Genomic DNA, 14684 nt, shown 5'->3' with positions numbered 1-14684 from the left:
CGTTGGGACGTCCTGAGGTGGTGAAAGGCGCTGGAGAAATGCAGGTCTTGCTGTCTTTCAAAGAGCCGGCACAGGCCCAATGGGCCGAATGGCCTCCTCCTGTGCTGTGTCGTTGTAATGAGGCGGAAGTGCCACTTGGCACTGTTCCAGGTCGCGGGGTGTCTGGCTTGGTAAAGCCACGTAACCGTTAACAAGAGTTTTGATTTTTGAAGCAACTCCCAGCGCGCCCGGTGCAGCTGAGCCCCACTCTGGGGATCTGTGCGGCCGCTGTTGTTTCAGTGAGGGAGGGGGAAGTGGGCGGGCGTTGTACACGTGTTCTGCAGCAGCGGGCTGCTCGGCTGAAAGGGAATCTGCGAGGAGACGGAAAGCAGCCGGAGGCCGAGGGTGAAACCTCGAGCAGGAGTGTGGCGTCGATCCTTGCGGGCGGCTAGTCCTGTATGTATTAGATCTTCGCTGTTTAATGTTGGCTAGTCAAAGCCCCGGTTTGATGAATGTGACAGCTTGCTTTCTCACACCGTTCTGCAATTCTGCCTCTGACTGAAACAGCTGACTGTGCTGTGCGGGGAATTCTAGGGCAACAGTCGAATCGTAGAACAACACAGCAGAGCGAGGAGGCCATTCAGCCCCCTGTGCCTGTGGTAGAGCTCTCCAATTGCTCCCACTCTTTTCCCCCCCCCCCCCCCCAGCTCTTTCCCCCGTAGCCCTGTGAATTTTTCCCCTTCAAGTAATTCTCCAATTCCACCTTTGAAAGTTACTATTGAATCTGCTCCCACCGCCCTTTCAGGCAGCGCGTTCCAGATCACAACAACTCGCTGCGTTAAAAAAAAATGTTTCCTCCTTTCACCTTTTGGCAGTCGCCTTAAATCTGTGTCCTGTGGTTACCGACGCTCCCAACAGCGGACCCAGGTGTCTGCTTGTTTGCCGAACAGTGGGCGAGTGGGTTGCCTGTTGTTGACCAACTCCCACAGCTGCGGGAACGTCGTGTTCTGCCCTTCGGACCCGCTGCGATGTTCCTCCCATTGGCCAGTTCCGTGACTGAATCCTGCTGATCGGGTATGAAGTGCGCGGGGCTGGGTGTCTCACTGGAGCCTCGCGGACCGGGGGGGTGGGCGGTGAGGGGGGTTCCCCGAGTTGGATGCCCAGGCCCTGCCGAAGATGGTTGATCTCAGATTGGTGGGGAGAGCTAGGATTGCAGTCAGTGCCTCCCCCGCCAGGGGGCTAGAGAGAAGAGAAATCGCCCTGGGATTTGCGCTCGAATCGCTGTCCGGTGTGCGAGAAGCTTCGAGTCGAGCTGCCCTCGCCAATGTTCCCCCCTCCTTTTTTTGAGGGGGGCGGTGTGCGTTTCATTCTCAGTCTCGCACACGCACTAAATTCAACCTTGGGAAAGCCGGTCCCAGACTACGCGGCCACACAGCCTAGAGGGGAACGTTGCTCCTCGCTCCCCTTCACCAGCCACCACCCAGGAGCGATCGCCCCAGCACGAGCTGCCGACTGAGGGTTTAAAAATTGTCGTTGTGGAGTGGTGGTGAAGGAAGTGCCCTCCGTACAGCGAAGGGTCGAGTTAGTCTGTAATATTGCAGTTGCGACTTTGTATGAATTTTATGTAACGCGTTGTACTGTACAGTCCTTCCTCGCCCCGATCATGCTGTCTTAAGTGCAAGATGTTCAGTTTGCTAATTGCAGTCTTTAGGTGCGATTCATCTGTTGGGTCTAAAGGTGTAGCAGGGTTGTATTTTAGAGTACAAAGTAATCGTCTCTACAGACCTGTGGTAAAAGGGAGGGGCTGTGTTTCTGCTTTTCGTCAGCACACCCTTGCGCTGGCTGGGGGGTGGGGGTGGTGAGAGGAGTCGGTCAGGGTTCCTGCTCCTAATCACCGCTGGAGTGTGTCTCACACTACACGGCTCCCCCCCACTCTCTACATAACACAACAGGAGCAGGAGTCGGCCATTCGGCCCCTCGAGCCTGCTCCGCCATTCAGTGAGATCGCGGCTGACCTTCGGCCTCGACGCCACACCTTCCCGCCCTGTCCCCGTACTGACAGCCAACGGACTCTCGTCTGGGCTCGCGGGTGGAGAGTGGCTGCTGGGGGGGAATGAACGTGTGGCACTTGTTGGGAGGGCTGACAGAGTGGGCCAGTACCTGAGCGTACAGCAACGCTGTCAAAAGGGAGAGGAGTGGAGGGGAGGGGAGTCAAAACTTGGAGAATGAAGAAAGGATTGGGGAGGGGAGGGCTTGTTGTACATGGCAGGGAATGAATTGGGTCTTTCCTGGTGCAGATTGGATAGCTGAGGCTGTGACCCAGTGCACGGGAAGGCCCGGTTACAGAGCGACAGTGTCCCCTCCGCTATCGGCACTTTGTGCGTCGCATTGTGGGGCGTAACTCTCCGTTTTAAGGCTAAAGGGATCAAGTGATATGGGGAGAAAGCAGGGACAGGGGACTGAATTTGGATGATCAGCCATGATCTCATTGAAAGGCGGAACAGGCTCGAGGGGCCGAATGGCCTACTCCTGCTCCTATGTTTCTATGTCTTGCACACTCAATCCTTCTGGGGGAAAGTGTAATTTCCGTTGGCACTCCCTTGTTGGTTCTGACCAGCTCCCTTGCGGCCGAGGTCCAGTTTTAATCAATCTTTACCTGTCCTTTGTGCAGCTGGAGACTTGAACTGTACACAGGGAGGGAGGAGGGGAGGGAGGGAGGAAGGGAGGGAGGGGGGAGGGGAGCGGAGCGGCGCGGCGGAACCTCAGTACAAAGGTTCAGACGCTCCTTCGTGCAGTGTTTCGGGCTCCTGTGACTAACTGGATTCCTGTACTCTCGGATGAAGTGCGGTGGGAACAGGGAGTGCCCAGGCCGATAAGTCTGTGGTTAAGCTTTTGTTTTCACACAGCATTTACAGCACAGAAACCGGTCCGACTGGTCCGTGCCGGTGTTTCTGCTCCACGCCAACCTCCTCCCACCCCTACTCCATCTCACCCTATCACCATACCCTTCTATCCCTTTCTCTCTCGTGTGTTTATCCAGCTTCCCCTTAAATGTATCTGTACTATTCACCTCCACCACTCCCTGTGGTAGTGAGTTCCACATTCTCACCACTCTCTGGGGAAAGAAGTTTCTCCTGAATTCCCCATTGGATTTATTAGTGACTGTCTTATATTGATGGCCCCTAGTTCTGGTCTCCCCCACAAGTGGAAACATCTTCTCTACGTCTATCCTAATCAAACCCTTCATAATCTTAAAGACCTCCATCAAGTAATTCATCAGCATTCTCTTTGCAAGAGAAAAGAGTCCCAGCCTGTTCAATCTTTCCGGATCGATATAATCTCTCCGTTCTGGTATTCTAGAAAATCTTGTTTTGCACATTCCCCAGTGCCTTTATATCCTTATAATACGGAGATCAGAACTGTGCACAGTGATGCAAGTGTGGTCTAACCAAGGTATATGGAGACCAGAACTGTGCACAGTACTCCAAGTGTGGTCTAACCAAGGTATACGGAGACCAGAACTGTGCACAGTGCTCCAAGTGTGGTCTAACCAAGGTATACGGAGACCAGAACTGTGCACAGTGCTCCAAGTGTGGTCTAACCAAGGTATACGGAGACCAGAACTGTGCACAGTGCTCCAAGTGTGGTCTAACCAAGGTATATGGAGACCAGAACTGTGCACGGTGCTCCAAGTGTATCTAACCAAGGTATACGGAGACCAGAACTGTGCACGGTGCTCCAAGTGTGGTCTAACCAAGGTATACGGAGACCAGAACTGTGCACAGTGCTCCAGGTGTGGTCTAACCCAGGTATATGGAGACCAGAACTGTGCGCAGTGCTCCAAGTGTGGTCTAACCAAGGTATATGGAGACCAGAACTGTGCACAGTGCTCCCAGTGTGGTCTAACCAAGGTATATGGAGACCAGAACTGTGCACAGTGCTCCCAGTGTGGTCTAACCAAGGTATATGGAGACCAGAACTGTGCACAGTGCTCCCAGTGTGGTCTAACCAAGGTATATGGAGACCAGAACTGTGCATGGTGCTCCAAGTGTGGTCTAACCAAGGTATATGGAGACCAGAACTGTGCACAGTGCTCCAAGTGTGGTCTAACCAAGGTATACGGAGACCAGAACTGTGCACAGTGCTCCAAGTGTGGTCTAACCAAGGTATACGGAGACCAGAACTGTGCACGGTGCTCCAAGTGTGGTCTAACCAAGGTATACGGAGACCAGAACTGTGCACGGTGCTCCAAGTGTGGTCTAACCAAGGTATACGGAGACCAGAACTGTGCACAGTGCTCCAAGTGTGGTCTAACCCAGGTATATGGAGACCAGAACTGTGCGCAGTGCTCCAAGTGTGGTCTAACCAAGGTATATGGAGACCAGAACTGTGCACAGTGCTCCCAGTGTGGTCCAACCAAGGTATATGGAGACCAGAACTGTGCACAGTGCTCCCAGTGTGGTCTAACCAAGGTATATGGAGACCAGAACTGTGCACAGTGCTCCCAGTGTGGTCTAACCAAGGTATACGGAGACCAGAACTGTGCACAGTGCTCCAAGTGTGGTCTAACCAAGGTATATGGAGACCAGAACTGTGCACGGTGCTCCAAGTGTGGTCTAACCAAGGTATACGGAGACCAGAACTGTGCACGGTGCTCCAAGTGTGGTCTAACCAAGGTATACGGAGACCAGAACTGTGCACGGTGCTCCAAGTGTATCTAACCAAGGTATACGGAGACCAGAACTGTGCACGGTGCTCCAAGTGTGGTCTAACCAAGGTATACGGAGACCAGAACTGTGCACAGTGCTCCAAGTGTGGTCTAACCCAGGTATATGGAGACCAGAACTGTGCACAGTGCTCCAAGTGTGGTCTAACCAAGGTATATGGAGACCAGAACTGTGTACAGTGCTCCAAGTGTGGTCTAACCAAGGTATATGGAGACCAGAACTGTGTACAGTGCTCCAAGTGTGGTCTAACCAAGGTATACGGAGACCAGAACTGTGCACGGTGCTCCATGTGTGGTCTAACCAAGGTATATGGAGACCAGAACTGTGCACAGTGCTGCAAGTGTGGTCTAACCAAGGTATATGGAGACCAGAACTGTGCACGGTGCTCCAAGTGTGGTCTAACCAAGGTATATGGAGACCAGAACTGTGCACGGTGCTCCAAGTGTGGTCAAACCCAGGTATACGGAGACCAGAACTGTGCACGGTGCTCCAAGTGTGGTCTAACCAAGGTATATGGAGACCAGAACTGTGCACAGTGCTCCAAGTGTGGTCTAACCAAGGTATATGGAGACCAGAACTGTGCACAGTGCTCCCAGTGTGGTCTAACCAAGGTATATGGAGACCAGAACTGTGCACAGTGCTCCAAGTGTGGTCTAACCAAGGTATACGGAGACCAGAACTGTGCACGGTGCTCCAAGTGTGGTCTAACCAAGGTATACGGAGACCAGAGCTGTGCACAGTGCTCCAAGTGTGGTCTAACCAAGGTATACGGAGACCAGAACTGTGCACAGTGCTCCCAGTGTGGTCTAACCAAGGTATACGGAGACCAGAACTGTGCACGGTGCTCCAAGTGTGGTCTAACCAAGGTATACGGAGACCAGAACTGTGCACAGTGCTCCCAGTGTGGTCTAACCAAGGTATACGGAGACCAGAACTGTGCACAGTGCTCCAAGTGTGGTCTAACCAAGGTATATGGAGACCAGGACTGTGCACAGTGCTCCAAGTGTGGTCTAACCAAGGTATATGGAGACCAGAACTGTGCACAGTGCTCCAAGTGTGGTCTAACCAAGGTATACGGAGACCAGAACTGTGCACAGTGCTCCAAGTGTGGTCTAACCAAGGTATATGGAGACCAGGACTGTGCACAGTGCTCCAAGTGTGGTCTAACCAAGGTATACGGAGACCAGAACTGTGCACGGTGCTCCAAGTGTGGTCTAATTCGGGTTTGATCGTGGAACCTTGTGAGGGAGAGGTATTATGTGCTTGTACTCTGAGCACAGTTGGCACTAAATGCTGGTCGTTCCGTTATGTCCAAACTTATCCTTGTGGATACACGCAAGGAGCATCATAGGTTTAAAAAAAAAAGCGAGAACTTGCCTTTCTCCAGCCCCTTCCGCCACCTCAGGACGTCCCAAAGCACTTTACTGCCAATGAAGTACTTTTCTTGAAGTGTGGTCACTGTTGTAATGTAGGAAACGCAGCAGCCAGTTTGCGCACAGCAAGCTCCCACAAGCAGCAATGTGATAATGACCGGATAATCTGTGTGTGACCTTGGCTGAGGGATTAATATTGTCCCAACCCGGAGCTCTGCTCTTACCAGTGATGGAACTCGGAATCTACCTCCACCGCCGTCTCCTTTCCCTCACCTCCGACTCCATCCCTCTCCCTGGCCACTGTCTGAGGCTGAACCAGACCGCTCGCGACCGCGCCGTCCTATTTGACCCTGAGTGGAGCGTCCAACCCCATCACCAAGACCGCCTACATCCACCCCCCCCTAACATCGCCCGTCTCCGCCCCGCCTCAGCTCATCCGCTGTTGAAACCCTCATCCAGGCACTTGTTACCTCCAGACTCGACTATTCCAACGCACTCCTGGCCGACCTCCCACATTCCACCCTCCGTAAACTTCAGCTCATCCAAAACTCTGCTGCCCCCTGTGTCCTAACTCGCACCGAGTCCCGTTCACCCATCACCCCCACTGTGCTCACTGACCCACACTGGCTCGATTTCAAAATTCTCATCCTTGTGTTCAAATCCCGCCATGGCCTCCCTATCTCTGTAACCTCCTCCAGCCCCCTACAACCCTCCCTATCTCTGTAACCTCCTCCAGCCCCCTACAACCCTCCCTATCTCTGTAACCTCCTCCAGCCCCTACAACCTTCCCTATCTCTGTAACCTCCTCCAGCCCCCTACAACCCTCCCTATCTCTGTAACCTCCTCCAGCCCCTACAACCTTCCCTATCTCTGTAACCTCCTCCAGCCCCCTACAACCCTCCCTATCTCTGTAACCTCCTCCAGCCCCCTACAACCCTCCCTATCCCTGTAACCTCCTCCAGCCCCCTACAACCCTCCCTATCTCTGTAACCTCCTCCAGCCCCTACAACCTTCCCTATCTCTGTAACCTCCTCCAGCCCCCTACAACCCTCCCTATCTCTGTAACCTCCTCCAGCCCCCTACAACCCTCCCTATCCCTGTAACCTCCTCCAGCCCCCTACAACCCTCCCTATCTCTGTAATCTCCTCCAGCCCCTACAACCCTCCCTATCTCTGTAACCTCCTCCAGCCCCTACAACCCTCCCTATCTCTGTAACCTCCTCCAGCCCCCTACAACCCTCCCTATCTCTGTAACCTCCTCCAGCCCCCTACAACCCTCCCTATCTCTGTAACCTCCTCCAGCCCCTACAACCCTCCCTATCTCTGTAACCTCCTCCAGCCCCTACAACCCTCCCTATCTCTGTAACCTCCTCCAGCCCCCTACAACCCTTCCTATCTCTGTAACCTCCTCCAGCCCCTACAACCCTCCCTATCTCTGTAACCTCCTCCAGCCCCTACAACCCTCCCTATCTCTCTAACCTCCTCCAACCCCCTACAACCCTCCCTATCTCTGTAACCTCCTCCAGCCCCCTACAACCCTCCCTATCTCTGTAACCTCCTCCAGCCCCCTACAACCCTCCCTATCTCTATAACCTCCTCCAGCCCCTACAACCCTCTGTATCTCTGTAACATCCTCCAGCCCCCTACAACCCTCCCTATCTCTGTAACCTCCTCCAGCCCCCTACAACCCTCCCTATCTCTATAACCTCCTCCAGCCCCTACAACCCTCTGTATCTCTGTAACCTCCTCCAGCCTCCTCCAACCCTCCGAGATATCTGCACTCCTCCAAATCTGACCTCTTGCGCATCTCCCCCCACACCCACCCCCCCCCCCCCCCCTATTTCCTTCGCTGCACCATTGGCGGCCGTGCCTTCAGCCGCCGGGGCCCTAAGCTCTGGAATTCCCTCCCTAAACCTCTCCGCCTCGCTCTCCCCTCCTTAAAACCTGCCTGTTTCAGCAAGCTTTGGGTCACCTGTCCTAAGATCTCCTTGTGTGGCTCTGTGTTAACGTTAAAGGCGCTGTATAAATGTAATGTAGTTTGCCTGGGTCTGCCGATTACTTCATACACTTAAAATCGATGTCTGCACTTGCCCCCTCCTCCTCCTCCTCTCCCTCTTGCACCCCCCTCCCCGGACCCAATATGCAGAGGCTCCGTCCAGAGCCATCCAGCCCTAAAAGGTCACAGGTTGCAGTGCCAGATTTGAGTGATTGGCTTTCTGCCAGGGAAGCTATAATAAGCTACAAGCGCTCGAGAGATGGGGAGAGCAGCCAGAGCTCCTGCTCACTGCCCAGTGACCGTGCACGTTTTCAGGTGTGTCGGCCTGGAGCTTGACTGCGACACTGACCCTGGTTGACTGGCCCATGGTCATTGTCTGGGCAAGAATGGCCACTTGAGCAATGGTAGGAGAGGGAGAATTGGCTTAACGCTTTAAAAAAAATTAAAGTGGCTCCTGTAAGCGGCGTTCGGTCCGCTGTTATCTCATTGCAAAAACAGCGTCCTTGAAAACATTGTGCAGTGGGGGACTAGTCCCCGAGCAGCAGATGGCATTTATTCATCCGAGTAAACGGTCTTGGTTGTAGAGGTGTTCCTGATATGGCCGGGCTGGCCGTGAGCGATCCTTCATTCACCGGTTGGGATCCAGCAATCCGATTGTCTGAATGCAACCGGACTGTAATGTTTCTACAAAAGCAAAATACCGGAATCTTTTTTCAATCCGGCACCGACGGGACCGATGTGGTGCTAGTTCATCAAAAATTCTGGATCACCGAGCGCTTTAGTAAAAGATACGGAGCTGAGAGCTCCGTATAAAGCAACCAACCCTGTTGGTTCAGAACAATGGCCACAAGTTGCAAGTGTCTCTGTAGCTTAGCAACAGCTGCAGCCACACCCCTTGCACAGCAACACATGGAGGAAGGCAAGTAATAAAACTTACCTGAACCTACTCCTGAATTTTGCCGGTTAACCGACATTTCCGGTTATTTAGGTGCCCGGTAAATCGAAAGTTTCCTGTACTGCAGATGCTGGAAGTCTGAAATAAAAACAGAAAATGCTGGAAATACTCAGCAGGTCAGTCAGCGTCTGTGGAGAGAAACACAGAGTTAACGGTTCAGGTCGATGACCCTTCGTCAGAACTGGAAAAAGCTGGAGATGGAACAGGTTTTTAAGCAAGCGCAGGGGCAGGGAAAGGGGGGAAGAACCAAAGGGAAGGTCTGTGATAGGATGGAAGGCCGGAGAGATTAAGAGACAAAAGGGATGATGGTGCGAGGCAGAAGGAGATGGTAACGGGACAGGTTAAGAAACAAAAGATGACTCTAGCTGAAGTGTAAATGGCTCTCGTCGTGCGTTCTACGTTGGGACACAGGGCAGGGGGCTGCTAACACAAACGTTGTAGGGGCTTTACGCGCTGTCTCACCGCCTTCGTGAATGGTAAATGAAGCTCCCGTGGAAATCTCAGATGTTTATAGGGGCAGCAACACTTGAGGAATGTTGACATATTCACAATATATATTAATGATCTAGACGAGGGAACTAGATGTAATATCTCCAAGTTTGCAGACGACACAAAGCTGGGTGGGCGTGTGTGCTGTGAGGAGGATGCCGAGAAACTCCAGTATGATTTGGACAGGTTGGGTGATTGGGCAGATGCAGTATAATGTGGATAAATGCGAGGTTATCCACTTTGGTGGCAAAAACAGGAAGGCAGATTATTATCTGAACGGCAATAGATTGGGAAAAGGGGAAGTGCAACGTGACCTGGGTGTCCTTGTGCACCAGTCGCTGAAGGTAAGCATGCAGGTGCAGCAGGCGGTTAAGAAGGCAAATGGTATGTTGGCCTTCGTAGCGAGAGGATTCGAGTACAGGAACAAGGATGTCTTGCTGCAGTTGTACAGGGCCTTGGTGAGACCACACCTTGAGTATTGTGTGCAGTTTTGGTCGCCTTATCTGAGGAAGGATGTTCTTGCCATGGAGGGAGTGCAGTGAAGATTCGCCAGGCTGATACCTGGGATGGCAGGAATGACGTATGAGGAGAGATTGGGTCGATTGGGCTTGTACTCGCTGGAGTTTAGAAGAATGAGAGGGGATTTCATTGAAACTTATAAAATTCTAACAGGACTAGACAGACTAGATGCAGGAAGGATGTTCCCGATGGCAGGGGAGTCCAGAACCAGGGGTCACAGTCTAAGGATAAGGGGTCGGCCATTGAGGACTGAGATGAGGAGGAATTTCTTCACTCAGAGGGCGGTGAATCTTTGGAATTCTCTGCCCCAGAGGTCTGTGGCGGCTCAGTCGTTGAGTATATTCAAGGCTGAGATCGATAGATTTTTGGACTCTAGGGGAATCGAGGGATATGGAGATCAGGCGGGGAAGTGGGGCTGAGGTAGAAGATCAGCCACGATCTTATTGAACGGTGGAATAGGCTGGTGGGGCCGAATGGCCTACTCCTGCTTAAAGGAAAGGAAATCTGGGACGGGGAAGAGGCCAGAGTTGGAGGAGCGCAGAGATCTGAGGGTCGTAGGGCTGGAGGAGGGATTTGAACAGGAGGATGAGAATTTTACAATCAAGGTATTGCCAGACCGGGAGCCAGTGTAGACGAGGTAGAAGATCTTACTGAATGACGGAGCAGGGCCGAGTGGCCGACTCCTGCTGCTATCCCTTATGATCAGCTCACAGTTGGTAGGCAGCTGTTGTTGGCTGGGCGGGGTGGATGAGTGATTGCACTCTCTCTGTTGGTAACTGCAGCGACCCTGAATTACTGCGCCGTCTGCGTGGCCTGTGGGGATCCTATGGTAGGAGACGTCTCGCTGCAAGAAACCGTTCCCGATCAGTTTTAAAGACGTTCGTTTTGCTGAAACCGTTTCTCTTTGTTTTAAGATGCCGCCCCTTTGACGAGGCACCTTTTGCCGTTTAATGTTTCTAACTCTTCAAATCTGTCCCCTAGGTGCCTGATTTTTTTTTGTTCAACGTCTAAGAGGAATCGGACGAGTCTTCCCCCGGAGCAAGATGAACGTCTTTGACCGGAACCTCAACATGGATGGGCTGTTTAAATTCTCCCAGATGTAAGGAGTCCCGGCTTAGAAGCTGGTTTTAACTCGCTGTGGGTGTGAGGGGGTGGGAAGAGAATGCAAGGAAAGGAAATGTTACGGTTGGAGCGGCACTGATTCCTGAGTGAGGTCTGCAGTCTGGAGGGGGAGTGACGAGTGTTGGAGGCTGTACATTGTGGACTGGTGGTGTTGCGGGGACCCAGTGAGACTGAGTTCGGATCGCCGTGACAGGACCTTTCTGTTTTCAGTTTCTACTGTAAATTACTGTCCCCCGCCCAAATAGCTTTTGTTTTTTATTTCCTCCAACGTTTTAGAAGCATAGAAGATAGGAGCAGGAGTCGGCCATTCGGCCCCTCGAGCCTGCTCTGCCATTTAATGAGATCATGGCTGATCATCCAAATTCAGTACCCTGTCCCTGCTTTCTCCCCATATCCCTTGATCCCTTTAGCCTTAAGAAATATATCCAACTCCTTCTTGAATATATTTAATGAATTGGCCTCAACTGCTTTCTGTGGTAGAGAATTCCACAGGTTCACCACTCTCTGGGTGAAGAAATTCCTCCTCATCTCAGTCCTAAATGGCTTACCCCTTATCCTTAGACTGTGACCCCTGGTTCTGGACTCCCCCGCCATCGGGAACATCCTTCCTGCATCTAGTCTGTCTAGTCCTGTTAGAATTTTATAAGTTTCAATGAGATCCCCTCTCATTCTTCTAAACTCCAGCGAATATAAGCCCAATCGACCCAATCTCTCCTCATACGTCATTCCTGCCATCCCAGGTATTAGTCTGGTGAATCTTCGCTGCACTCCCTCCATGGCAAGAACATCCTTCCTCAGATAAGGCGACCAAAACTGCACACAATACTCACGGTGCGGTCTCACCAAGGCCCTGTACAACTGCAGCAAGACATCCTTGCTCCTGTACTCGAATCCTCTCGCTACGAAGGCCAACATACCATTTGCCTTCTTAACCGCCTGCTGCACCTGCATGCTTACCTTCAGCGACTGGTGCACAAGGACACCCAGGTCTCGTTGCACTTCCCCTTTTCCCAATCTATTGCCGTTCAGATAATAATCTGCCTTCCTGTTTATGCCACCAAAGTGGATAACCTCGCATTTATCCACATTATACTGCATCTGCCCAATCACCCAACCTGTCCAAATCATACTGGAGTTTTATTATCTTCTGATATTTTAAAAGGCAACCCCCACCCCTCTTGTTTATTTATTTTCCCTGGATTTGAACTGTGAATGCTGCTTTCCCCAAAGGAAAACCGCAACATGCTCTCCTCCTGTCTGGTTATTTAGGAATCCTAGTGTAAGAGATTTTACACACACGGGGAGCACACTGGGAACGCATGCGCATGCTCTATAGTGGGGACGGATACCAGACACCTGAAGGAGCACATACTCGCATAAACACGCACGCACTCATTTTGATTTGCATGAGACATGTTGTAATCTGACATAAGAATTAGGAGCAGGAGTCAGCCACTCCAGCCTGCTCCGCCATTCAATAAGATCACGGCTGATCATCGACCTCAACTCCACTTTCCCGCCCGATCCCCATATCCCTCGATTCCCCTAGAGTCCAAAAATCTATCGATCTCGGCCTTGAATATACTCAACGACTGAGCCTCCACAGCCCTCTGGGGTAGAGAATTCCAAAGATTCACCGCCCTCTGAGTGAAGAAAGTTACTATTGAATCTGCTTCCACCGCCCTTTCAGGCAGCGCGTTCCAGATCACAACAACTCACTGCGTAAAATTTAAATTATCTTCAATCTGTGTCCTCTGGTTACCGACCCTCCTGCCACTGGAAACAGTTTCTCCCTCTCTACTCTCATCAAAAACCCTGTATAATTTTGAGCTCCTCTATCAAATCTCCCCCATAACCTTCTCTGCTCTAAGGAGAACAATCCCAGCTTCTCCAGTCTCTCCACGTCACTGAAGTCCCTCATCCCCTGGTACCATTCTGGTCAATCTCCCCCTTAACCTTCTCTGCTCTAAGGAGAACAATCCCAGCTTCTCCAGTCTCTCCACGTAACTGAAGTCCCTCATCCCCTGGTACCATTCTGGTCAATCTCCCCCTTAACCTTCTCTGCTCTAAGGAGAACAACCCCAGCTTCTCCAGTCTCTCCACGTAACTGAAGTCCCTCATCCCCTGGTACCATTCTGGTCAATCTCCTCCTTAACCTTCTCTGCTCTAAGGAGAACAACCCCAGCGTCTCCAGTCTCCATGTAACTGAAGTCCCTCATCCCCTGGTACCATTCTGGTCAATCTCCCCCTTAACCTTCTCTGCTCTAAGGAGAACAATCCCAGCTTCTCCAGTCTCTCCACGTCACTGAAGTCCCTCATCCCCGATACCATTCTGGTCAATCTCCCCCTTAACCTTCTCTGCTCTAAGGAGAACAATCCCAGCTTCTCCAGTCTCTCCACGTCACTGAAGTCCCTCATCCCCGATACCATTCTGGTCAATCTCCCCCATAACCTTCTCTGCTCTAAGGAGAACAATCCCAGCTTCTCCAGTCTCTCCACGTCACTGAAGTCCCTCATCCCTTGGTACCATTCTGGTCAATCTCCCCTAAACCTTCTCTGCTCTAAGGAGAACAATCCCAGCTTCTCCAGTCTCTCCACGTCACTGAAGTCCCTCATCCCTTGGTACCATTCTGGTCAATCTCCCCCATAACCTTCTCTGCTCTAAGGAGAACAACCCCAGCGTCTCCAGTCTCTCCACGTCACTGAAGTCCCTCATCCCTGGTACCATTCTGGTCAATCTCCCCTTAACCTTCTCTGCTCTAAGGAGAACAATCCCAGCTTCTCCAGTCTCTCCGTGTAACTGAAGTCCATGTGCTGCAGGTTCCGAGTGCGAGACGTCTCGTAAATGTTTTTTTTTGCTATACAACAAATTAACGCATTTTAAATTTAAACTCCACTGAGCTGAGCTGCCATGGGGTGGGGAGCAGGAGCAGGCTAAAATAAGGCATACCAATTTCAGTCGTTGAAGTTATTTCTGATGAAGTTCGAGAGTTTTGTCTGCGGGAGTGGGATAAAATCACAAACGTACAGCACAGAAGGAGGCCACTCGGCCCATCGAGCCTGTGCCGGCTCTTTGAAAGAACTGTCGTGCTTAGCCCCACACGCCCCGGTTTTTGCCGGTAACCCTGTCAGCTCCTCGTCCTCCAGCGCCCGTTCAACTCCCTTTTAAAGTTACTGATGGAATCAGCTTCCACCACCTCTTCAGGTCGGGCGTTCCCGATCCCCCACAACTCTCGGAGTGAAAACACTTCTCCTCGTCTCCCCTCTCGATCTGCTGATGTGTCTTAAATGTTATATTCCCCATTGAGATTTGTTAAATGTCTGTGTTCTCCCTCTCTCTCTAATACAGATCCTGCTCCACCCAGCAGCACCTCAAGAAGGTGTACTCCACCCTGGCCATCTGCATGTTTGTGGCAGCAGCTGGTGCTTATGTTCATGTTGTAACGAGAGTCTTTCAGGTAAAGCTCCCTCGGGGCCGTCGCTCGCTCGGGGCCCCCCCCCCCCTTCCGCCGCTCGCTCGGGGCC

The 14684-nt window shown here is 52.0% G+C and overlaps 1 protein-coding gene across 1 annotated transcript in view; it reads left to right on the top strand.

The window, feature by feature from the left end:
- Positions 1-364: 364 nt before the first annotated feature.
- The window catches only part of tmbim6 (transmembrane BAX inhibitor motif containing 6), a 31336-nt gene continuing 17016 nt past the window's right edge, over positions 365-14684 (top strand). Inside the window, exons 1-3 of the mRNA XM_085973029.1 lie at positions 365-435; positions 11019-11136; positions 14509-14617. Coding sequence (XP_085829155.1) covers positions 11081-11136; positions 14509-14617 — 165 coding nt within the window. The 5' untranslated portion in view covers positions 365-435; positions 11019-11080. The remainder of the gene's footprint in view (positions 436-11018; positions 11137-14508; positions 14618-14684) is intronic.

This window comes from Somniosus microcephalus, chromosome 33, assembly GCF_052327205.1.
Source record: "Somniosus microcephalus isolate GS21.2 chromosome 33, FLI_Smic_1.0, whole genome shotgun sequence".
NCBI classification, from domain to species: Eukaryota; Metazoa; Chordata; class Chondrichthyes; order Squaliformes; family Somniosidae; genus Somniosus; species Somniosus microcephalus.
Note: the sequence above shows the minus strand (reverse complement) of the source record. Positions and strands in the feature narration are given on the sequence as shown.